General features: G+C 40.0%; 1 protein-coding gene across 5 annotated transcripts in view; it reads left to right on the forward strand.

The window, feature by feature from the left end:
* The window catches only part of FSTL4 (follistatin like 4), a 671,384-nt gene that overhangs the window by 227,538 nt on the left and 417,569 nt on the right, over positions 1 to 26,277 (forward strand). For all 5 annotated transcript variants that reach the window (XM_074960459.1, XM_074960458.1, XM_074960457.1 and 2 more), the window contains one exon: positions 17,396 to 17,429. In XM_074960459.1, coding sequence (XP_074816560.1) covers positions 17,396 to 17,429 — 34 coding nt within the window. The remainder of the gene's footprint in view (positions 1 to 17,395; positions 17,430 to 26,277) is intronic.

The following is a 26,277-nucleotide window of genomic DNA, read 5'->3' on the forward strand; positions in this document are numbered from 1 at the left end:
GTTGAGCACTCTTTGGAAACAGTTGAGCATGTATAGATGATGTATTTTTCTGAACAATATGCAAACAAATAGCAGTAAATGGAATTTGAGCCACTTAATCAAACTATACATTATTTGTGAATATTTGCACATCATGAAAGTTTCATTAATTCATGGTGGAAGTGTCTTTTTGCTATTTGCAAAAAGACAAGGAGGACTTGTGGCACCTTAGAGACTAACAAACTTATTTGAGCATAAGCTTTCGTGAGCTACAGCTCACTTCATCGGATGCATTCAGTGAATTTTCACGAAAGCTTATGCTCTAATAAATTTGTTCGTCTCTAAGGTGCCACAAGTCCTCCTTTTCTTTTTACGGATACAGACTAACACAGCTGCTACTCTGAAACCTGTCTTTTTGCTCTTTGTGATTCTTTTGTTTTAACAAGCTTGTCATTAGAGATGGTCAACATTTTTTTTCTGACAGAACAGTTTTCCATTGCAAAATATGGATTTGACTAAATCAAAACATTTCATGAGAAATAGATTTTTCTCAATTTTTACAGGAAATTATTGAAACATTCCATTTAGACTTTCTCATGATAGTTTATAATATAATGGAATGTAATAAGTAAATGTTTTGACTTTTATATTTCATTATAGATTATGAGTCAAAATGAAATTTTACCTTCTCAAAACATTTCCATAAGATCAAAACAAAATGTTTAGAATATCTTGTTTCATGCAAAGTTAGACTTCAACTTTTCATTCCACTTCAGGACAAAGACAAATGTCAAAATCTTGGAATTTCCTGCAGGACAGATTTTCAATATTTTTTGGGGGGGCTAGCACTACCTGTCATCCACTTAGGGACACCATGAATAACAAATGGTGGATAGTTGTAGTGACCTAGTTTGTGAAACTAGTGAGACTAGGGTATGTCTATATAGCAAAAGTTTTACACGCACGCACGCCCGCTAGCCTACCCAACCCAAGCTAGCTTAAATCCACCTAGCACAGTGAACACAGCACAAATCTGGATTCAGAGCGGGCTACTGAACTGAATTCTCACCCAGGGTCTATGCCGGGTCTATATTAGCCATGCTGAAACCTACATGGCTCTGTTTTTACTGCTGTTAAGTGAAGGACATGGGATCATGAGGAAACCCAATCCTGTATTATTGAATGGTGTTTTGTTTGCAGGAAAAAGGCTTGAGGGGAATGTTTAGCTGAGAACCTCATTTGTTTGTGGAGGACTGTCACCGTGCCCCTGTGGGTCACAACTAAAAATACCAAATTCAGGATAAACTGCTGAGAAATAGGGCAGGCACACCCTGAAACTGGTAGTTATTCCCCCACAGGAAAAACCAAACCAGCAACAAATGTAAACTTCTGTTTCACCACACTGGCCAACAAGCAGTCAGAAAAGCAGCTTCCTGAGGCATTCCCGTCCTTGTATCACAGTGGTTCTCAAACTTTTTTAGTAGTGACCCATTTCACACAGCAAGCCTCTGAGTGCGACCCCCCCCATACATTTAAAAACTCTTTTTAAAATATTTAACACTATTATAAATGCTGGAGGTGAAGCAGGGTTTGGGGTGGAGGCTGACAGCTCGCAGCCCCCCACATAATAACCTCACAACCCCCTGAGGGGTTACGACCCCCAGTTTGAGAACCCCCTGTTGTATCACTACCAAGAACACTAGATGTAATGATGAGTGGTTATTTAAAACCAATTTAATCAAACAAAAGGGTTCTTCCGATCACAAAGGACCAGCCATATACCTAGGTCAATATACAACTCAGATCTTACCCAATAATCAGGCTGTTGCCAATCCTTTAATATCTAAAATCTAAAGGTTTATTTATAAAAAGAAAGGGGAAAAAAGGTGAGAGTTAAAATTCGTTAAAAGGAATCAAATAAGTACAATAAATGCAAAGTTCTTGGATCATGCTCGTAGCAGTGATGGAATAAACTGCTGGCTTGTGAAGTCTCTGGTTGCTTCCAGATCTTTGGAAGGGTCTCAGTCGAATGGTTAGAATGCTCCCATTAGTATAAATTCATAATCCAGAGATTTGAGCAGGAAGGAGGCAAAATGGAGATGTTTCCAGGGTCTTTTATACTTCTGCCAAGTGAAGAGAAACCCATTGTTTTCACTGTAGAAAATTATGGGGAACAAGATGGTGTTTGGAGTCACATGGGCAAGTCACATGTCCATGCATGCTTTGCTTAGTCATAGTAGAGGCCACCAGAGGAAAGTCCATTAAGTGTAGATAGGTATCTCCCATGGTCCATTGTGAGTTAAGTGTTCCTTGATGATTCATTTAACTTGAATAGTCCCTTTAAGATGTGCAGGCTAAATACTGTGGTGTTACCACAGGAGAAAACATTTGAAATACAGGTACAGAGTTAATATTCATAACTTCAGATACAAAAATGATACATACATACAAATAGCATAGTCATATTCAGCAAATCATAACCTTTCCACAGACCCCTTACTGGACATACTTTGTACAAGATCTGTTGCAATTATATAACAGTGGTAGCAACAATGATGTACCTGGTCATATTTTAATCAGATAACGTCACAGAGGACCATACTTAGGCTCTGACTTAGAGACATTCACTCTTTGCCCCTCTTTATCTTGTGCCCTTTTGAGTAAGGGAGCTGACGCGTAGGGTCTTAAGTTATTTCTGCTCAGTACAGAGGTCAGTGCCAAGTTCTTGACCATACTGCATCCATACACATAGCTTCCATCTGCAAAAGAAAATTTGCACACCGTGCTCTGGACAGAACAGCATCTTGTAGTGTTAGGCCAATTTGTGTATGTGGAGATATATTGATAATCAATGTGTGTATTTCACTGTACACACACACACACACACGCACACACCAAATACGTATTTTGAATATCCTTTTGTTGTACAAAGGCTTCATTTGCATTCATCTAGGTTAACCAGCATAACTCTCTTGGTTTTGCTACTCAATCCATCCCCAAAGCGCATCAGTAAAACCTTTATGCCACATTGCCATCATGCATCAGACTGCATATGCATCATGTTATATAGCTAGATCTTACATTTCTCTGTCACTCTGGAGAGTATTTGCCTCGGTCACTATAAAGGAATACATTCTTTCTAGAATTGTGTTTTGCTTTTTCTCTCAAGGAAATCTGACAGTCCAGGGGTGGCCAACCTGTGGCTCCGGAGCCACATGCGGCTCTTCAGAAGTTAATATGCGGCTTCTTGTATAGGCACCGACTCCGGAGTTGGAGCTACAGGTGCCAACTTTCCAGAGTGCCGGGGGGTGCTCACTGCTCAACCCCTGGCTCTGCCACAGGCCCAGCCCCCACTCCATCCCTTCCTACCCCCTCCCCTCAGCCTGCCGTGCCCTCGCTTCTCCCCCCTCCCTCCCAGAGCCTCCTGCACGCCACAAAACAGTTGATCGGGAGGGGGAGGTGCTGATCGGCGGGGCTGCCAGTGGGCGAGAGGCTCTGGAAGCGGGGCTGGGGAGCAGATGGGGGGCTGCTGACGTATTACTGTGGCTCTTTGGCAATGTACATGGGTAAATTCTGGCTCCTTCTCAGGTTGGCCACCCCATGATAGTCCATTTCAAAATACTCAGTTTATTGGCAAAAGCCATGGTTCAACATTAATCAGAAGATTGTTACACAAAGTATCCATTGTTTCTTTGCGTGGCAGCTGGAGACCCTTCTTTTATAGCAGCAGAAAAGTTTTGTGCAAAAATGTTGTCAAATTGTATGTATGTTCATCCAGGTGTCTGAAGTAAGTCGGTGTTATACGGTGGCTCAGGCAAAATAAAGCTGTGTTGTCATAGCTGGCAGGGGGAACATCTGAAGAAATATGCTATTTCCATTATATTTTTTCCATCTCAGGTAGTAATAGTGATTCACACTTGCTGACACTACATCTACTTTCACGTCACAAGAATGGTTAGTCCTCCAGAAGGGCAGCCCTCCAGTAGATAAATGCCTTGTGAATAATAGGTATTACATTGATTTCAGAATAAACAATGATTCATGCAGGTCAAATACACAGTTAAATTAGACCTTTACAGAACTTCATTTTTAATTTTAAGTTAGTTCAATTAACTATCATTAAAAAGGAGGATAATAGGTGCTAAAAGTTAACCTTGATGACTAAAGCTGTTGTATTGTATTAGATAAATGGTATTTAAAATGATTTGCAAGCCACATTCATGTAAAGGTTTTGTAGAGTGAATGAAAAATCTGAAACGAATTCCCTCTTCAAAACATATGATTTATGCTTTGATAAAATTACATTTTTAGTTAAAGAAATTTGCAGTCATTAAACGATGCCCATGAAATAAGGCTCATTTATAACCATCTGCTTTACAGCTTCTGTGGAAAATTATTCTTCCTCAGGCTATGCATCCAAGTACTTTAGTGTCATTTCTGTCAAAGTAGTTTGGTTCTGCACTAGTATATTATCAAACTTCATTGTGCTTTTACTTAAGAGGAACAATAATAAATTCTTTAAAGAGAGCTGCAGTGCTTTTTTTATAAGGAGCTGGTTGAACACCTAAAGTCTGATCTCAGTTACACCTTTGTGACACATCTGACTTTGTGGACCTTAGAGTAACTGAGATTAGAAACAAAGCCCGTTGCCAACTGTGTCCACATATCTATTCAGGGGACACCATCATAGGGTCCAATCACATCATCCACACCATCAGGGGCTCGTTCACCTGCACATCTACCAATGTGATATATGCCATCATGTGCCAGCAATGCCCCTCTGCCACGTACATTGGTCAAACTGGACAGTCTCTATGTAAAAGAATAAATGGACACAAGTCAGACGTCAAGAATTATAACATTCAAAAACCAGTCGGAGAACACTTCAATCTCTCTGGTCACTCGATTACAGACCTAAAAGTGGCAATACTTCAACAAAAAAAACTTCAAAACCAGACTCCAACGAGAGACTGCTGAATTGGAATTAATTTGCAAACTGGATACAATTAACTTAGGCTTGAATAGAGACTGGGAGTGGATGGGTCATTACACAAAGTAAAACTATTTCCCCATGTTTATCCGCCCCCCACCCCCCCCACCCCCCCGCACTGTTCCTCAGACGTTCTTGTCAACTGCTGGAAATGGTCCACCTTGATTATCACTACAAAAGTCCCCTGTCCTCCCCCCGCGCTCTCCTGCTGGTAATAGCTCACCTTAAGTGATCACTCTGGTTACAGTGTGTATGGTAACACCCATTGTTTCATGTTCTCTGTGTATATAAATCTCCCCACTGTATTTTCCACTGAATGCGTCCGATGAAGTGAGCTGTAGCTCACAAAAGCTTATGCTCAAATAAATTTGTTAGTCTCTAAGGTGCCACAAGTCCTCCTTTTCTTTTTGCGAATACAGACTAACATGGCTGCTACTCTGAAACCTGAGATTAGAATATGTCTGCTATAATTCTGTACCTGTGGACGCAACAGGTACAAGGCTTTCAACCATTTAAACTAGCTTTATTGGTGATGTTCCCTGATGAGATTTAATAATCTATTATATATATAATGGTACCTAGCTCTTTTACCTAGGGCTTTTCATTGATAGATGTTAATACGCTTTACAAAGGAAATGTGATTGTCTTTGTCATGCTGTATGGAGAGGCTCAGGCACTCAGTTGTATCTCCGGGCAGACTGTTAGAAAACAAGGACAGACACCCCAAACTGGTGGTATGTTCTGTCATTAGATTTCACCAAGCGAGTAACAAATGTGAACTGCTGGATCACTATACGAGTCACAGACAGTCTCCCTAGATGCTGCTCCAGCCAATCTTGCCACCCAGACAAATTGACCTTTGTGATTAAAAGGTTATTAAAACCAAAAATTACACCACCTCAGGTTACTCCCAATCCCAAAGGAACAATCACTTGTCCCAAAGCAATTGGTACTCTGGATTTTACACCGAAAACAACACCGGTAGCCAGTTCTCTAGTAAACTAAGGATTTGTTAGCTAAGAAAAAGAAATGAGTTATTGAGAGGTTAAAGCACTGACAGGTGAGGTAAAGTTTGCAAGTCCAAAATGATAGCCGAGATGTAGTAATCTTCTAGTTTTCCAAATGTCTCTCAGGGTCACCCAGAGTAACTTGGGGGGTCTCCGCCTAGCATCTGGAACAGTTCCCTGTCAGTGTCCAAACAGTTCAGAGATGAAGGATCTTTCTTTGAATCCACCTTTTATATCTTCCTCACACAGAAAGCTAGCTGACAGCTTCTGTACCCATGTGGGCCTTTCTTTGTTGGCTGTGCACAAGGAATGCAGAATGAGTCTGTGAATTTCCATTGTGAACTCAATGGCCCTTGCTTTGAAGTTAGCATCTTCTTTGATGAGTAGTGTAGCTACAGAGATATACATAATGCAAATACCCACTGTTACATAGCAATAGATAAGTGAGAACGATACAAGTAATATTCCATTAATTTTCACAAAGTTCTAACACCTTTAATCTAGGGTTATTTAATTATAGGGTATACATAATGTACTAGTAATGTAATAGCAAACTACGGGATACAGGCAGATGAAAACCATACAGTCTACATCTCCTTTGATATTCACATGCCAGTGAATTGTCCTGAGGATCTCACATGGGCTGGCACCTGCCTGTCAGCATCACAGTCTCCATTTACATTTTGCTGGGGCACAAGGAAAAGTGGGTTGCCTGAGGTCACCCAGTAGGCAAATAAGATAAACTTGAACACTGGTCCCGCTGTGGCTTCACCAACACAAACACTGAAAACCTTCCAAAGCCTCTCTCCCCATCCAGCAGTGGCAAAAGCCTGTGGCCTCTGTCCAAGCCCTACCTATTAACCAGGCTCAATTTTTGCCTTAGTTTTTCTTGTGTTGTGGTTTCTCTATAGAAAGAGATGATTTAACTCAAGCTTTCTAAAAACATAAAGCACCCTTGTTCTAGTAGTTAACGAGGAATGATGGATTGAAGTATGATGTCACATTTTCCTATTGCTTTTCCACCACACATTTTCACCTGCATTTTGTTTGTTTAATATTAGGTTCAATCAGAGCTGTGGTTTAAAGGGCCAATATGTTACAAGAAGAAAAGGAGCTTCCATGTAAACTTCACAGAGCCTATGTTTTTACTGATATACCAAAAAGAGTGGGTGAAAGGGAATTGACCTTTCTAAATGCTTCATGCCTTCATTTTATTTTGATCAATGTAATGGTTGTATTACTATTAGTCGCTAAACGTTTAAACTATGAAGAATTCAAACAGCTTGTTAAAAGAGGGGGCTCCAGGGTAAGGTTAAAAGCGCTTTTCATTTTTGCACATACTATAGGTACTCAGACTGAATGATATAGGAATGTATCTGTGATCTGTCTACCTTGTGCCTCATCTCTCAAGCAGCAATATTGGGGAAAGCATTGAGAGGCCCCTGGGAGTGTAACTGTCTACGTATTTCAGAACTTCACTGTATGAACAGAATAAATGCTTAAAATGTCTTATCCTAATCCTGGCTGCCATTTTAGACATCCCTCTAGATCACACAGGTTATGTCTGTTGAGAATTATATTATAAGAAAATATCCAAACATAGCTGTTTTTTCTACTTTGGCCTGGAGTTAGATGAGCCTCATCAACTCTTAGTTTGATTTACATTTCCCTTCACTCTAGTTAATGACACTGAGGATAATCTCAAAAAGAAAAAAGGAGGACTTGTGGCATCTTAGAGACTAACAAATTTATTAGAGCATAAGCTTTCGTGAGCTACAGCTCACTTCATTGGATGCATTCAGTGGAAATACAGTGGGGAGATTTATATACATAGAGCACATGAAACAATGGGTGTTACCATACACACTGTAACCAGAGTGATCACTTAAGGTGAGCTATTACCAGCAGGAGAGCGGGGGGTGGGGGGGAACTTTTGTAGTGATAATCAATGTGGGCCATTTCCAGCAGTTGACAAGAACATCTGAGGAATGGGGGAGGGGAGGATAAACATGGGGAAATAGTTTTACTTTGTGTAATGACCCATCCACTCCCAGTCTCTATTCAAGCCTAAGTTAATTGTATCCAGTTTGCAAATTAATTCCAATTCGGCAGTCTCTTGTTGGAGTTTGTTTTTGAAGTTTTTTTTTTTTTTTTTTTTGAAGTATTGCCACTTTTAGGTCTGTAATCGAGTGACCAGAGAGATTGAAGTGTTCTCCAACTGGTTTTTGAATGTTATAATTTTTGACGTCTGATTTGTTTCCATTTATTCTTTTACGCAGGGACTGTCCAGTTTGACCAATGTACGTGGCAGAGGGGCATTGCTGGCACATGATGGCATATATCACATTGGTAGATGTGCAGGTGAACGAGCCTCTGATAGTGTGGCTGATGTGATTAGGCCCCATGATGGTGTCCCCTGAATAGATATGTGGACAGAGTTGGCAATGGGCTTTGTTGCAAGGATAGGTTCCTGGGTTAGTGGTTCTGTTGTGTGGTGTGTGGTTGCTGGTGAATAATCTGTTTCTAACAGTGCACTTGAAGTTTCCAACCAGTCCTTTAGTCTTATTGAGGATTATTATTTAAGGAACCCAGCCAAGATTCTACAGCTCTGTGGCATCTGTTCAGGTTGGAAACTCAAGTTCAAGGGGTGTCACAGAAGAGGAAGAAGGTGTCACCGAAGGAATTACCACATACTAATGAATACCTATAACTAACAAAGCTCCAAATCCTGTAGCCTTCATTTGAACAAATTTCCCATAAGGTTCAGTGCAACATTTGCCTGGGGTGGGGGAATAAAAAAGGATTTGGGATTAGAAGCTTTAATAGTTGGAAGTCCTCAGCATACTCTGTTGTTTTTGAAGTCTGTCCAGCTTGAATGTTGGATAATCAGGCTTGGCAGAATTTGTTTTTTGTTTTTTATAGTTTTGACAGATAATATCAATGTTTATTTTTAAGCACTGTTTTAGATGTCTCTCTCTAAACTTTCACAGTTGTGAAATTATGAGAGGGTGAGACAATTATTTAATGACAGTGTACAGTGAGATTTAAAAAGTTAAGCTTTATAAACTGTTAAAACACAAACTGTGTATTTTGACATGTGATATTAACAAAGTAAATATCTTGAAATCAACAAATCATACCTTTTTTAAAAAATATACTATTCATTCCCTAGTCCATTTGTAGCAAGCCTAAATCAAGTTTAAATCAGTGGATTTTCCTCTGTAAGATCTCAAGCAGTATTTTTCTTGCATTGCCCGTCTGTAAATTTTGATGATTATAGATGGAAATATTTTTTCATTGTTTTGCGTGCCTACAGTGAAATCACTGTTTACCAACATTTGCTGATAAAAATCTAATCCTTCGATGCATATGGACAATATTCCCCAAAGGAGGGATAAATCATTATTTTGTTGTTTCTATTATGGTATCCCTAAGAACCCTAATCAGGAATTACGGTGCATTGTACTAGGCATTATACAAACAAATAGTGTAAGGACATCCCCTACCCCAGAGATCTTACTATCATATATTACCTAAGTACTCAAGAGATGAAAAAATAGACAAGTAGGACAGAGGACAAGGTAACAACAGAGAGAGATGTGTTTGCATTAGTAACTAGAGTGGTCTCAAATTGTCTCAGATAGTCACAGCTTTAATCAAAGTGCCAGGGATTTAAACTAGAAGAAGTTCTTCGAGTGCTTGCATATGTCCATTCCACTGTAGGTGTGTGTGCGTGCCTGTCCACTGGTGCTGGAGAGGTTTCCCTCATAATACGTACAGGGACAGCCCCGTCCACATTTGTGCTGCTCCTGCTCTGAAGCCAAAGAAATAAAGGGTGGAGCTCTCCCCGCTCCTTCAGTTCCTTATTACCGTGTGTGGTCAGAACGTATGTGTTCACTGTGAACAAACTCTTCACTACTTGGTTGCTTCCTAGTGATACTCATTTTTCATCATTTGACATTTGATATTTTTTCCTTTTTGTGTCTTTATTTCTTATTTCATTTTAAAAAACATATTCTTGATTTGTTTTCTTTCCCCCAGTCAGATGGGCCTCACCTGGTCCTAGGGGAGCATACACCATGGTACCAGGGTTTCAAACCTTGCTTAGGTTCAGAAAGCCTGTACTGGTCAATGACCCTCATTTGTGCTGTCTCAAGAGCTTAGGTGAGGCCATATTAGAGACAGGTGTTAAATTTTTCACAGCTTCCAGACCCAAGATGAAGAAGCTGAGGGAGGAGCACCTCTACTACATCCTGATGGAGACTGTCTATGGACCAACGTTAGAAACCCCCCTTTGGTCATCCAAGACAAGCTCTTTGACGACTCCTTTCTGGAGTGCTTTCCAAGCTTTGCTTGCAGATAGGAGCTGAAGAAGATCCCCCATTATTGGGACTTCAGAGCAATCCTGGCCTCGGAAACATAAGAGGTCAGCTCTTTGAAATCTAGGGTGTAGGATTCGGACTCCAAGGTAGACTCTCGATTTCACAATACCAAGAGTCCAGAGCTTTCTTCCAGTCCCATTCCCATACTCATCTGTGTAGGTTTGAAAAGAGAACAGACAGGGTTTGGGATGTTTGGGCCAGACATACCTGGGGCTCAGTATTGTATCAGCCCCTTCATTTGCCCGATTGGATGTCCCCAGCATCTAGATAAACATCGCTGCCATCTTGTCCCTGGGAGGGAGCCGCCTTCTGATGGTACCGAGAACCTGTACTGATCAGCCTATGGTGTTTGAAGTACCAGATTTGACCCTACCCTGGTTCCACAGGATCACCCTTAGGAGCACTCTCCTCTGGCCTCCTCTTCATGCATCCTCATCAGCTGACGAGGCTCAGATACCAGAGGCATCCTCCCCGGTACTAGATTACTTTAAGGTGTACCAAGAGCTTCTCTGGAGAATGAAAGCTGCTTTTGGCATTCAGATGGCGCTAGTGGAGGAGAATACCCAAAAGCTGATTGATATTCTCCATCCTGCTGTGGCAGGAAAGGTAGCTCTGCCTAAAAACGATGCCATTATGCATCCCATCAAAGCACTGTGGCAAACCCCTTTCTCCATTCCAAAGGAATGGAATGTGGTCAGGTTCTGTCCCAGGGGTTTGCACTGTTTGACTTACATCGTAGCTGGGTTCGCCTCATTGTGGCTGCAGTGAAGGAGGAAAACTGTCAGGACCAAGCTAAGGCTACCCTAAAGAAAAAGATGCCAACATCTTTTTGGCAGAAAGATTTATTCTGCAGCAAATTTACAGCTCCATATTGCTAATCATCATGCACTGTTGTCAAGATATGACTATTCTAACTGGGAGGCAGTCTCTCAGTTTGGGAATAAACTGCCGGAAGGTTCCAAAAGAACAGATTTCAGTGCCTTGTTGCTGCCTCTTCTCTCAATCAGTTCGGCAGGTCTTCTTGGACACAACGGATTCTGCAGCCATGGCATAGGCAGTAATTATGCACAGTTCTTCCTGGTTGTAGTCCTCAGGGATTCCTGTGGAGGTATGACACACAATTGAGAACCTATCTTTGTTCTCATCTAAAACAGATGAGGCTTTGCACATGTGGAAGAACTCAAATGGTTTAGAAGTCCTTAAAAACAACGAGGAGTCTGGTGGCACCTTAAAGACTAACAACATTTATTTGGGCATTAGCTTTTGTGGGTAAAAAACCCACTTCTTCAGATGCATGGAGTCTTAGAATTCCTTGGGTCTCTACACTCTGGCTACCATGAGACAAAATATCATCCTCAATACCAGCCTAGGTAGGAGTATTACCCCTTCTATCAGACTGACTGTTCAACATTCTGGGCCTGAAATTAAACCAAGAATAGTGGATGGTTTTGCCCCTTCTTCTAAGGGTAGAATTCATCGGGATAGTCCCGGCTTCGACCTCTGCCAGAGCACTTCTGCATTTTCCCAGATTTTAGACTATACACAACCCCTGTGTATCCATCAAGGATCACATGCAGACTATTGTGAGGAATTGCCTCAGGCTCACAGGCCACATGGCTGCCTTCATGCCAGGCCCGCATGTGACCCTTCATGCCAGGCTGCACCTCAGAGTGTTACAGGTTGGCTCAGATCTGTCTACCACATCCACCACCTGGACAAGCTAGCGTGCATCCCAGGTGTTGCTGTCTCTGACCTGGTGGATGAGTCAAAACGATGTCTGCATGTGAGCTCCTATTTTGCCACTTCTCCCCTCTGAGTTTGGTGACAGATGCTTCAGCCATGGGTGGGTAGTGCATCTGGGGAGTCTTTAGGGTTAAGGGTTGTGAACTGTGCATGAGGCCAGGTTGCACATAAACATTCTTGAGTTATGAGCAATAGTTTGTGCATGTCAGCAGTGCCTGGCTCACATTCAGGGGAAAGCCATCCAAGAGCTTGCCAACAACACTACAGCTGTATTTTACGGGAACAAACATGTCAGGTCAGACAGATTCTGCCAGGAGACAGTCAAGTTGTGGAATTTATTCATTCAGAGCTTGGTTACTCTCAGGGTGTCTCACTTGTCGTGGGGTTCAAAATGGTCTGGCAGATTGTCTGAGCAGGTCCTTCAACTTAGACCACAAATGGTCTCCTCAACACAGTCATTTTAGTCTCAGTTTTCCACATAGAGATTTTTCCACTTGCGGATCTGTTGGCAACTCAGTGTCTCCACTTCAACTCCAGTGTGGATCACAGGCCTGGATCAATATCCAATGCTTTCCTTTTTCCGTGGGACAAGGACCTATTTGTATGGATATCCACCACTGCCTCTAATCCTCAGTCATTCTCAAGCTGAAACAAGATCATGGCAGAATGATCTTCATAGTGCCAGCCTGTCCAAGACAGCCATAGTATTCCGACCTATGCAAGCTGTTGACTTGAGAATCTTTGCTGTTACTAATAACCAGAGACCTCATCACAGAGAACCATAGCTGGGCACTGCACTTGAATCCTAAAATGCTGCATGACATGGCATAGTTCATCACTGGTAAAATGCAGAGGAGGCTCACTGCTCAGCTGCAGTCTGGAATGTTCTCTTAAAAGAAGAAAACCTCCCACAAAAGCTGTGGAAACGGACATGATTCTCTGTCTGGGCAGCCTATCACAATCAGACATTCTGGACTTATCTTTTATATGTTAAGGAGTCAGGTGTAGCCCTTAGTTTCTTGAGGGTGCATCTGGTGGCCATCTCAGTGTTTCTCCCTCAAATCAATGACTGTTTTTACTCACCCTATCACAACCTGAAAGGGCTAGATAGATTGCTTCTGCCTATCAGGGATCCAGCACCATTATGGGATTTGAATTCAGTGTTGCCTGCTCTCATGAATCCTCCTTTCACACCTTTAGCTTCATACCTTGTTTGCTTCTACATCTTTCAGCAAAGGTAGCTTTTTTAGTGGCCATCACCTCCGCTAGGGAGGGTGGGAAAAGTGAATGCATTGGTCGCAGATCTGCCATATGCAGTTTTCTACAAGGACAAGGTTCACATCCTAAGTTTCCACCTGAATCAGTCTATGTAACTGCCAGTTTTCATGAAGCTTTCACATCCAGTACTTTCCTATCTTAAAACTAACACACTTTAAATTAAGGTTATCCAGTTACCAGAGTACATAATGGGATAGCCAGGAACAATTCTTCATTAGCTTTCATATCATCTGCATATAAAGTAAGTTCACTTCTAAACACTAAATACAGGCCTTTTGACGTAATGTTAATTAAGTAGAGTCGTATACATAATGTAAAGGTAATTACAGAGTTACAGGACATGAAAAAAGATAGAGCAACAACAGGTTAATTTAGTTACACTAGTATACATCAGACAGGATGTAGGTAGATGAAGACAAATACAATTAACATCCATTTTAACAAGTGAATTGTCCAGGTACAAAATAGTATTTTAACACTCCTTTGAAGTTCACCCACCGGTGAATTGCCCAAGGGCTCTGATCTGAGCTGATCTATCAGTATCACAACCCAATTTACCTGTTTTACCTTAAACCACCACTTCTGTAAACCCACACAGCATTCATGAGCACTTTTAGTGAAAGAAAAGTAGGGTTGTATAAGAAAGAATGAAGATTTAACTAAAAATAAAAGAGAACCGATGGAGGAAAATTGTTACAACACAAAACAAAATAATAAAATGCAAATGATAAGTGTACACTTATCAATAGTCTCCTTTCCTATACAATAAACTAATCCACCCCACCCCCAAGTTCAGTCTGTTTCAGAACTAACTGGTTTCACAAGGGCCAAAATCCAAACAGTCATGAACCTCCCCTGCTTCTTAAGAGGTTTCCTCAGTGAATGAATACTGAGTGCCTTTCTCTACACTCTGTTATACTGAAACATGGCCATGGCCAGGGCAATCTCGTGCCTGCTATTATGTTCCTTTTCACCTCCAAGTGGTTTTGATCATTTGCAAATTTCTTTGATGGTTTTCCATTGACTGTTCAGGGTATAGTAAAACTAGACAATAGAACCTTGTATTACATCAGCAGCTGACTAGGGAGGGGTAATAACTCCTGTTGCTTGAATGGGTCATCTCCAACACACATTACCCTGGTGACTAATTTTCACTCCAAGTCCATAAAGCATATGTTCAACTTTAATATGTTATTCCTTATATATTATCTTTCCATACTTCTTGCAATGATTGAGTCTTGACAAGTTATGTGCTTTCTGTAGATACCTTAATGTTACTCTTTATGGATAAATATCCTGCAAGACGAATTTTTCAGGTCTGAAGTGAAGTTGTTTGCAATGACCCTTTGCCAAGGAGCTTCTGTCGCTTGGGGTATGTCTACATAGCAACTAGACACCAGACAAGAATTTGTTCCTGGCTGTACATATCCATATATGTTAATGGTAACAATTGCTTTGCACTGATCAGAGTAGGTAGGATATATTGGTTGTGTCACCAATTTCCAAGTCAATCTGTGAACACAATGGTTTAATTCTCTACAGAGGATGGAGAAATTTGGGCCCACTAGAAGGGACCTCCTCTCTATAAGTTGATAAGCAAATATGGAACTAGAGCTGGCTGAAACTCAGGACTTGGGTTCAATCTGAGTGACTAGCTAATCTGGCACTGTGGTCCCTATGTGCCAGGGTCCCCAGCCCTGGAGCAGCCTGCATGGCAAGGCTGCCTGATAGTCTGCTAGTTGATCTGGCAGGGAATTCTGTCCATGACTCAGCAAGTTTGTCAAACCTTACTGTCTGTCACAAGAAATTTCTGGTTCAACAAATCAGCATTTTTCAAAGAAACTCGGTTTTGTCAGAAAATTTTCAACCACCTCTACTTGGAACTCTTATGCCCTTAAGATAGATGAAGACAAGACACAAAATCATCTACAGTAAAAAGTTCTGTGTATCTAATATATGACTAAATATAGTACCGTGTGGCTTCGTTACATAACGTAACTCGACCCAATGCTAAATTTTCCTGCTAACTAGTTTGAGGTAGTTAATAATGTTGTCCACTACATCTTAAGTCTTGATTTAGCTTGGTAGGAACTGTCACCTATCATCACTCCTATACCCTGTTGTTTTTCCTCTCAGTTTCAACATCTTTTTACTTTTAGAGTGCACTCTCTTGGTATCTTACCATATAGCAGGAGTTCCCTGCCTGCATATGGTAGTAGGTATATGTGGACATGGCATTAGCTATATGGTGCTATATTTTACTTTGCTTTGTCTAAATGTAGACCACTGTACTTTAAAAATTAAAATAATAAGGTCCATACGAAAACAGAATAAGCATCATATAAGCATGAAACTCTTGTTATCTAGGGAGGCCAGGTGTTACTTCACTCTCAGAGGAAGAAAAGAAGTAAACCTTTGCTTATTTCCATGCTTAGATAAATAAACTTATACAAACAGTGAGTGCTAAGGGAATGAAATGGGGTTAAAGAGGCCACCATCTGTAACAACAGAGGACTTTGAACCTATGTTAGAGGATTGAGGAACTCAGATGTACGATGTGTCTATGCAACCAAGGGCTCAGCAGCAGATGTAAGAGGGAGGAGAACCAGCTCTCAAAATCTGAGGGTGGATCATCAAAAACTAATTTTACTGCACAAGTAGGTGCAACAAAACAAGGATTGAGATCTTAGCTTCCAAGTTGGTGGAAGTCAGCATCTGGCACTAATCTCTGCTGTCTCAAGGGAACACCCATATGCTTTTTCTGCTAGTCTAAGTGATAAATCACCATCTGAGAACACGCAGTGAGCCAGGCAGGTCTCTGTGAGTTGGCTTTATTTATGTTTTAAGGTTACAATCAGTGGGCCTGATTCTGCAGCCTTTACTCAGGTGGGCAGCCCCATTGTGGTCAGTGGGGCTACTAGTAAAGTCATGTGAGTCCTACTCATTGTAAATAAAGGATGTAGGTTGTGTTTCTCTCAGCATCCTCCCCAGTTCCTCAGTCTCAGGTATTGGTTGGTAGAGGTGGTATTTTATTTGGGAATTTTCATGAAAATATGTTTGTGTTTAGTCATGAATTATTAGCTCAGCTTTAAATTAGATGGTCTGTCACACACCTACTTATGTTCTTGTCAACTGCTGGAAATAGCCCACCTTGATTATCACTACAAAAGGTCGCCCTCCCCTCCCCTCCCCCCCCCACCCCCCGCTCTCCTGCTGGTAATAGCTCACCTTACCTGATCACTCTCCTTACAGTGTGTATGGTAACACCCATTGTTTCATGTTCTCTGTGTATATAAATCTCCCCACTGTATTTTCCACTGAATGCATCCGATGAAGTGAGCTGTAGCTCATGAAAGCTTATGCTTAAATAAATTTGTTAGTCTCTAAGGTGCCACAAGTCCTCCTTTTCTTTTTACACCTACTTATGGTTACACACCTACTTATGGTTGAGATTCAAGAGATGGCATATAGTCTGGGAATATAGGTCTCTTGGTGACTGTTCTGTAGGCATCAAATTAAAATAAAAAAGCTTGCTTTACTAGAAATGGCAGTAATTAATATTTTGCAAGAGATGCTGTCGACAGCACTGATCCTGCAAAGACTTAAGCACATCCTTACTTCTAAACACGAGTAATGCAATCAATTCATCTGGGCCTATTCACTTCCTCAAAACTGAGCACATAAGTCTTTCCAGGATTGGTATCTGTTTTACAAGTAAAACCAACATAGTTAATATAACAAAATCCCTTCGACCTGTGATCTTGTAACCCAAAAGGGAAAAAAATATTTATTTGAATTAAGGTTTTATGCTTTTCACTATAATTTGATCAAAAATGATGACTCTGATGGATAACCTACTGATCCATTAAGTACTTGAAGTTGTAGCTGTTTAGTTATTGATTAGAGCCTCATAAGCACTTCACTCTGACAGGGACTGTGTTTTAGTGGGTCTGTTTTTATGGTACGTATGAACTATTCCTGTATACTTAAAAAAAAAAATCTCTTTTTTCTTGTAGGAATTGAGAGGCTTTGAAGCCACAAGAAAAAAAGGTAGGAAAAATATAGGGTTTTTTTTTTCCAATTTGTTTGTCACTGTTGAGTGATCTTGAGGTAACATGTTGAAAGAAACGTGAACCTACAAACTTGAAAGAGGCTACTGTTGTCCAAATTTTCAAGAGCCTGCTTCATAACATTTGTCTGTCAGATTTTATGAAAACCCACCTGCAGATGTTTTCATGGAAAAATAATTCAATGCAAAATAGCATGACAGAGTCTTGGGGATGTGTGAGATGTTTTTGTTTTTGTTTCTGTCCTCCTAGTGTCACTTATAAACACATTAGCTGACTAGGGATTCAGACTCACACTTTGAAATCTGCTAGGGAGAAAAAAGAATTACTTGGCCCAAATCCACTGCAGTTGGTGCTCTGAGAATCTCCATTGCAGGAAGGGAATGTCAGTGTTTGAGGTACTCTCACTAAGGCAGGCTTGAAAATAACAGAGGTGGGCATTGATTACAAGCTTGCTGTGGACATCATCTTTATGAATAATTAGGACAAGTAAATATCCATCTTCCCATGAGCTGGCACAAAGGTACCATGTATATACACGGTAGCTCTCTGAAATGCCTTTTATCTATTCAATTAAAGGTACTTTAAATTCTATGAATAAATCCCATTATACTTTACTGAAATGAAATTGAAAATCCTGTTATCCTTGTTGCTCTTGTAAGTTGCCATTTTAATGTATTTCTCAAAAAGATATCTATATATAGGGGTCTGGGTTTTTTTAACCCAAATCGTGATGCTAGAATATTCCCCATGAGCGAACTAGTTGGAAGCAACACATGATAGCTTAGAGGGGTTTTGGAACAGTAAAGGAAGAGGATGTTTTGTAAATATTGCCTGGGGAGGTGGCCCAGTTGTATAAGAGGGGAAGAGAAAATTTTAAGGTTGGGATGCAGATGGTTAGAAGTAAAGATGGAACATTTGATGCTTTGCCTTCCCTGTACTGCCACAGATGCAATCTCTCTCTCTCTCTCTCTCTCTCTCTCTCTCTCTCTCTCTTTGGTTCAGGATTTGGTCAAAAGTGTGATACTAAATGGCACACATCAGAGTATTAGGTCTGTGAGCAGGTTACTTATTGTAATCGCTAAAGTCCATCTATACAGGTGTTTTTAAAACGAGCATTTTACCTGAACTGGTAACACCATTCTGAGCTTTCGCAGTGAAAGGGGGAACCACAATGGATGCAGTGAGTGGCCAGTTTAATTACTTCTTGTCAGCTGCCTCTCCAGACCATCAACAAGATGTCACAGACAATTATATGTTTGCTTTGTGAATAAAGACCATCCAGGGTTTAAAAAAGAAAGGGAGAATGCCATCAGGAGATACTGATGGATAATCACTAGATTTTTTTAACATGCATCCACAAGTGCATGGATACAGCCAGTGGCTATAAACTCCAGGAGAGAAGGAAGAGTGTGTTGGGGGAATGCCATCACCAACTGGGTAATAACAACTACAGCAATTAGCAAGTTTGTTCAAAGGTACATAAATGTTAAATAAAAGAGTCATGCCGGTGTACTGCTACTTGAGCTCAGATCCCACTTCCTAAAATGGTTTTTGAATTAGCAACTAATTGGCAGCTGTCTCTAGCAGCTCTTTTATTGTTATAGACAGATGGAAGAAAATCAGCTATCAAAGAACTCATTCTGTTTATCATTAATTTTGATTTTGTTTAGCAGATGTTTTCTGGATCTCTCAGTCACCTGCCTAATCTGTTTTGGTATAATGTGAAGTGGGTAACAGTCATCCATTAAACAGATTAATAAATTCCCTAATTTCATTCCCTTAGCTTCTTTAATTGCTCCAGACATACAGAATTCTGAGAAGCAGGCTGTAAACCACCATGGGTTTTATTGTATCTTGGATAATAAAAGGTCAATTTAAAATGTATGTTGCCATCTGGGCAAATATTGAGCTCTTGTTTTAATTTGCAGTAGGTTTGTATAAGAAGGAGTTCTGTAGGTTCCCGAGGAAGTAGGTCAAACTGAGACAGTAGAGAGACTTTATTATGTATTTTTGTTATATGACCATTGTTAAAGGAGAAATCTGATTGGCTGAGGTGCATGTATCTGCCTCAAGAGTAGCTGGCACTCCAGAGTTAACTTGCTAAAAAGTGTATCGCTCCTTTTAAAAAAAAAAAATCAAGATATCAAGTTATATCAGGTACCCATAAATCATAGGTGATTGAAATTCCTTAGGAAGGAATTTTCAAAAGTGTACACCATTGGCCTAACTCTGTTCCCGCTGAAGTCAATGAGAGTTTTAACATTGATTTAAGTGGGACCAGAATTAGCCCAACATGGAGCACTTTTGAAAATCTCAGACTTGACAGTAACATCTCTTAGGCAGATGGAGGTTTTACATAACTCTGTGAGATGGTTGATGACGTTTACTCATATAACTCATATTACCTCACAACACATTGGGTATCAGTATAACTGCACTTCCAGTTCTGTTGCTATTTATCCATATAGATATAAAGTACCAAAACTGCTAAAGAAGGTATGCTGTTGCCCAAACAAAACTGTCTGTTCGCTTGACTGACAATTTTGAGTCAGGGCTGAATATGAGATCCCCCTAAAAAAAAATGTGAGGTTATGTGCTTTGAAATTAACCCCTTAGTAAACCATATATTATTCTTTTTTAAATTCAGGCCAACAAGGTATAAGGTTCAGCCATTTTCTGTTTGTTTCTTTTTCTGGGGCAGTTTTACTACTTAAAATCACTGAACCACAGTTTTATGCCCATTGTTTATTGAGGATGCAGATATTAGCTGCTAGATGTCTAATAATGTAATACTCAGTTCTGTGCTTATGAAAATAAAGGCCATGAGTAAAACTTTCAAAATTGCCTAAGCGCCGGATTTTTAAAGGTATTTAGGCACGGAGTGGTATTTTAAAAAGCATCTAGGCCCTAATTCCCACTGACTTCAAAGAGTGTTAGGTGCATTGGTGCTTTAGAAAAATCATACTTGGTGCCTGAATACCTTTAAAAATCTGGCCCTAAGTAATTTAGGACCCTAACCACCATTTTCAAAAGGGACTCAGGAGATATAGTCTCACTGAAAATCATTGAGATTTAGACTCAAATCACTTAGCAAACTGTGGGACTTAGGCTTCTAAGTTATTTAAGTGCGTTTGGAAATCCCCCTCTCCCCTGAATATCAGTTAATATTGTCTACAGTTCTCTTATTGTTATTGGCCCTGTCAGTTTTACTTAAGTCTGGTTCACCACTGCCTTGCATCTTTTGTGGTCATTTACACTGGGCAAAGTAGGTGGAAAATGCTCCTAAATAACTATGGTAGTGTTTTATGCCCACTTTACACATGTGTAAATGGTCACATGAGGAACATGGCAGTCTAGAATCAGGCCCGATAAGTATTTCTGGTCACAAGCATGTTTTGGTGCATCACATTCATTTTCTCCAAGCCAGTCTCAGTGCCATGAATATGATCTGTCAATGTGAATTGCCCAGAATGTCGGACTGCAATACAAACAGTCTATGTAAAGTGATTCTCCAGTTCTGGGGTAATTCAGCCTATCTGTAATCAAAGTATGTTTGTAGAATTACAAACAGCACAGAAGTCAAGAATTGAATGTTACCAGGCATGGCAGATGATATATATCTGATCACAGAAAAATGTGAAAGGATTTTCTAAACTCGATGGACATTTTTATTCAGTGCTTCCACATATGTTATTCAATGTCTTCCTTTCCAGAAAATCCCTTCAGCTGTTCCTGAATAAAACAGTTTGTCCTGTAATAGTGTTTGTAAAACAATGAGGAAAAATGGCATTAGAACAGGACATGAAAAGTGTTAAAAGAATAGGATTTCTGCCTTGCACAGAAACATTTATTATATGTCTGTATTAAGAAATAGGATGATCCAATCTGAGATTTAGATCTGTTGTATAATGACCATTTGCACTGACACAATGGCTTTTATCCAAGGATCTCAAAACTAGAGCTGTCTGGAAAAAAAATGTCCTGTGGAAAACTTCAACTTTTTGGCAAAAAAATTAAAATTCAATTTTTGGGCTGAAAACTGAATTTCTATTTGGAAAATTCCACCATGGTCTCCTCTCCCATTGAGCCTCTGTGATGGGAGTCAAATGGCATGGTGCATCATGTTAGATGTAGTCCATCTGGGGAGCCATCCCCATAGAGGAGAATGGGGCAGGGGACAGCTGAATGACAACTCCAGTGAGGCACTATGGTTGCTCAGAAGGACATTGTTTATGTCGAACTGAAATGAAATTTTGATTTAGTTCCATAAAGCAAAGCAAACTTTTTGACATTTCCAAACAGCTCTTGGTGGAAATTTTTCTTTGATCTCTGGGGTTCCGTTTTTCAACTAAGAAATTACATTTTCTGTGGAAAGCAGACAATTTTTGTGGAAAAAAAGGTATTCCATTTTGGTGGTGGATGAAAAATAGTTTAGATGGAAATATTTGAACTAGACTTACTGAAAACTTTTCTACAAACGTCGGAGGGTCAGTTGTGCCCGTCATTGCACAGGTGCATGAGAGTAGGTGGAGGAAAGTAGATACAAAAAAGTCTTCCTTGTGTAGCTGTAGAAGTTCTAGTTAAATGGACAGTCTTTGAGTTCCCTGTGTGTGAGGACGTCTCCAGGCTAGCACCAAAGAGAAATTAAGTCCCTGCTCCAATGCCCATTGAAGTCAATGGATGTATTTCTGTGGACTGCAGTGGCACTGGATCAGGTCCTAATTGCTATGGAGGGGCAATTCTTTCCTGACCACAGCTGCTGATGGTTTTATACTCTAAAGTGTGGACATTTATTTCCATCTTAATTCTAGCTAATGTAACTGCAGATTAATTTTTATTCATGTGTTTAACCATTATTTGAATTTTACTACATTTCGAATAAAAATGATCTGTGAACTGAAAAAAAGTAAATTCTAGAAGTTGACTAGATGCTGCATAAATATTTCCACATTCTCAATTTTAAACATATTAAGCTATTCTTCTGTCTATTACATGAGTGCAACTCGCTTTGATTTCCATGGGAGTTGCACTCATGTAATAGAAAGCAGAATATGGGGCACTGAACCAAATTTGGAGGGCTGGATTTCAGAAAAGGCACACGGGGTAAATAAGGGCAAAATTTGACATATTGCCTTTTTTAGCTGAATGTCCCCTAGATTTCATTTTAAGGGAAAAGTTGGAACAGACTGACTTGTTTATACCCTAGTAGTCTTTTTATATAACCCTCGCTTCTCCTTTGTAGAATAAATAATCCTAATAATTTTAATTTCCTTTCATAAAGAAGCCTTTTGCGGCTTACCTTTAAAAATATCCATTGCTTTTCTCCAGACATTTTTCTCTGTCTAGTCTACTTTGTATGATTGTATAACCAAAACTGCATGCAATACTTGAAATGAGGATACACTATTGAGTCACATAATTCTCATTTTCTGTATTGTTCTCTATCCCCTGCTTAATACATCCGAGCATCCTATTCAAAGTGAATTGCATAGACATCTTCACTGAGCCAGATGCAGTGTGATCAGTGTCTGACCTAGGCCACACATCCTTTCTGTTTTGCTCTCTGAGCAGCGGACTTCAAAGTGAAACTTATTAATGTCCTTAGTAAGTTTAAATTGTTAGCTTCCTTGCAAGTTCTTCTGTGCTCACTACAGGCTATAAAGGGAAACATAATACATTTTTAAAATAAATTTGACTTTGAAATCTGCTGAACTACGTAAAAGAGTGAAATATTGCCAGAGAACAACTGGGACAAGAGAACAAATGAGTAGACAGAGAGGTGAGGTAAGGGAAAGCAACAGCTCAGGAAGAATACAAAGAGGAACTGTAGGCATTGCAAATAGGAGGAGGAATCCTGAGCCCAGAGAGAGTGAGAGCAAAGATGCAGCAGACTAAAAGGGTAACCGAGAAAGTTGGGTGGACAGTTGGGTGGAATCAGAAATGGGCTCACATAAGTAGACAAGAAAGGAGGCATTTCGTCTGACTTGTGAAAATGTCCATTGACTGTTTCCAAAGGAGCATTTCCAAATGAAGAGAAGGAGCATTTGGCCTAAGGGTGGGACGTTTTACCTTTAAATGTCAATGATCTCTCATCACATAATGAGCATGGATGAATAAATCATACCCACCAGTTCTAATGTATCTACTATTTTGGTAAAGGTCTATAGAGAGTTCCAGTAGGTTAGACCATGCATGATTTAGCATATTAAAGCCTGAAGATTTGTCCCGATCAACTTCCACTCATCCAGCTGATTTATTATTATACCCTTTACTGGTTTTCTCATTATACCCTTTACTGGTTTTCTCAAGCACTTAGGCCCCAATCCTGAGATGCTGCGTAATCTCTGGAGGTTCCTTCCCCTCCCCCCGACTTCACAGGAGTGGAGGCATTCAGCACCTTGAAGGATAAATCCGTTAATGTTGAAACTGTGTTATGAATATAAAATGTGTGCCTAAGTGTACGGTTAATTACAAGCCTAAAGGGCCAGTTCTTCAGCAGATGTAAATTGTCAAAGCTCCATTGAAGTTAATGGAGCTACACCAATTTACACACCAACTCAGGATCTAGCCCAAAGACTTTAGTCATCCTCTTAATTTGTTTTTATGTTGCTCATATTCATCCATTCAATAAATAAGTGTCAAAAATGCTTTTTAAGTCATCCACCCAAGAAATAATCAAACTGATTTCTTCCACTCTTTGTCCAAACAACTCTATTAAATGAGATGCATGTCAAGACTTATTCACAGACTAATAACAACTAACTACCAGAAAGATCACAATTTTGACATCTGGTTCTGCATTAAAATGTTGCTTAAAACCCTGCTTAAAAGGTGTTAATTATGAACGGCTCCATGGTCGTATGCAGTTTTGCATTATTTATATTGCATTGATTTAAAATGAAAGTGTTAACTGAGCTTTTCTCATTTTGTTCAGTAGTAGTACAGTGCTTATTTAAATGATTTCCCCACTGTGATAACATAATGAACGAGATCCTCAGCTGGTGTAAATGTGCATTGCTTCATTGAAGTCTGTGGAGCTGCACCAGTTTGCACCAGCAGTGGCTGGGCCCGAGAACTTCAGTAACATTTAATTTCCTATCACTTGACGGCAATTCCTAATGCCCTAGATGTACAATTGGCTCAAGAGTTTAAAAACAATGTAAAGAATTGCCGTTCCTTCCTTCCTTGCACATTTCAAAGGGCCACAAAATATCCTTAGGGCCAGATCCAAGACCCATTACAAGCAGTGGGAGTCATTCTATTGCCTTTAGTGCCTTTGGATCAAGCTCTTAGTTATGATGGCCAAAGGGCTGGAGGTTATCCCAGGAACTGGATTTCTTGAATTGTTGGACTCTCTCGGGCCAGCTCTGGAAACCATATTCCATGGCAGCACCTGCCTTTTAAAAAACCTAAACAGTGGCCAAACTTCAAAACTCTTAAACAAAAATGCCTGTCTTTTGCAAGGTCATAAGGAGGAGAAATTGCCTTGTACATTGCTTATTTTACTAATTTTAACAATCATTCTCTCTTTGCTTGAAGCAAGAATTCACATCACTATAAATCTCCAACTGTTTTATCATTTCATATGAATTTTTATCATCACTGGATGTTTTCAGGGCATATATGGTCACAAAATTGCAATCTGATTGCCTGGAGATGGGGAATTGGACGAGGTCACAATAATAATCAAAGGGGAGGCTCACATTAAAAAAAAATAGACCAGTGCTGTAAAATTATAATACTCAAAATGGTATTTCCAATTCCTCCTTCATGTGCGATACCCTTGAAAAGTCTGATGCAATGGAGTAATTAGCTTTGAGGTTGTGATGTGGGGGAATGGATGGAAATTAATGAAGGTAAAGACAACTCTTCTAGCAGCTGTCAAAGACAATCTTACACTCTTTCTGGAGTCAGGATCTTCCCAATGTGAAGAAATGGTGAAGTTAATTACTTTTGTACAAACCTGTCTGTAGTGAGAGTTAATTATCACTTGACATATTTCTTGGTTTAAAATTAAAACAGCCTGGGGGTTGGGGGCAATAGTAGAAGAGTCAATTCATTAGCCAGTGTCAGGCACAATATTAAACAGACAGTACAGCTGATCTCAGATAGATCATCCTTTAGTTGCTTCTGATATGTGCATAGATGTGGAATTCTGGACAAGGATGAGCCAGCCAGAAATGTACCAGAGTGGTCAGTTTCAGTGAATTCAAATAGTTTAAGTCCCATTTTCTAATATAAGCAATGTTAACTCCAGTAGTTATGTTTGGCTCTCAAATTATTTTTCACACTCTGAAAATCTAAATCCATTCATAGTCTGCTCCAGCATTTTCAGTGGTTACAGTAAAATGATTGTGAAATATGTCCTCAGAAAAGGTGTATTTATTGATAGAAATAGCAAGGAGTTGTTCCCTGAACTAAATGCACTGATAATTTCCCACATTTGGATAGTCTGGTTGGGGTGGAGGGAATAGGTAACTTTCCATGGCTGTGAACCTTCATTATACAGTATTCAGATATGTAACTTTGTTTGTGTCATGAGTTAGATGAACCCCCTAGATGGGTTTAAAAACCTCCTCAAACAGCAAGAAACAAGGTAGCTGCTACAAGCAAACCAAATATTAGAATGGGGCATGCAGACAAGCCTAATTCGCAGTATGTCCCTGACTCCCTAGAGAGCAGGAAATATGCACCAACAGTGCAAGAGAGCTGAGAGATTTTGTCAGTGCTTAATTTGTAATGAAAGAGGTGCCAGGACTTAAGCAATTTTGTTTTTACATTCACAACTGATGCTGCAAGCCCAGAGGTGCCAGGGCTATGAACTGCCA

Source organism: Natator depressus, chromosome 8, assembly GCF_965152275.1.
Source record: "Natator depressus isolate rNatDep1 chromosome 8, rNatDep2.hap1, whole genome shotgun sequence".
Classification (NCBI taxonomy): domain Eukaryota; kingdom Metazoa; phylum Chordata; order Testudines; family Cheloniidae; genus Natator; species Natator depressus.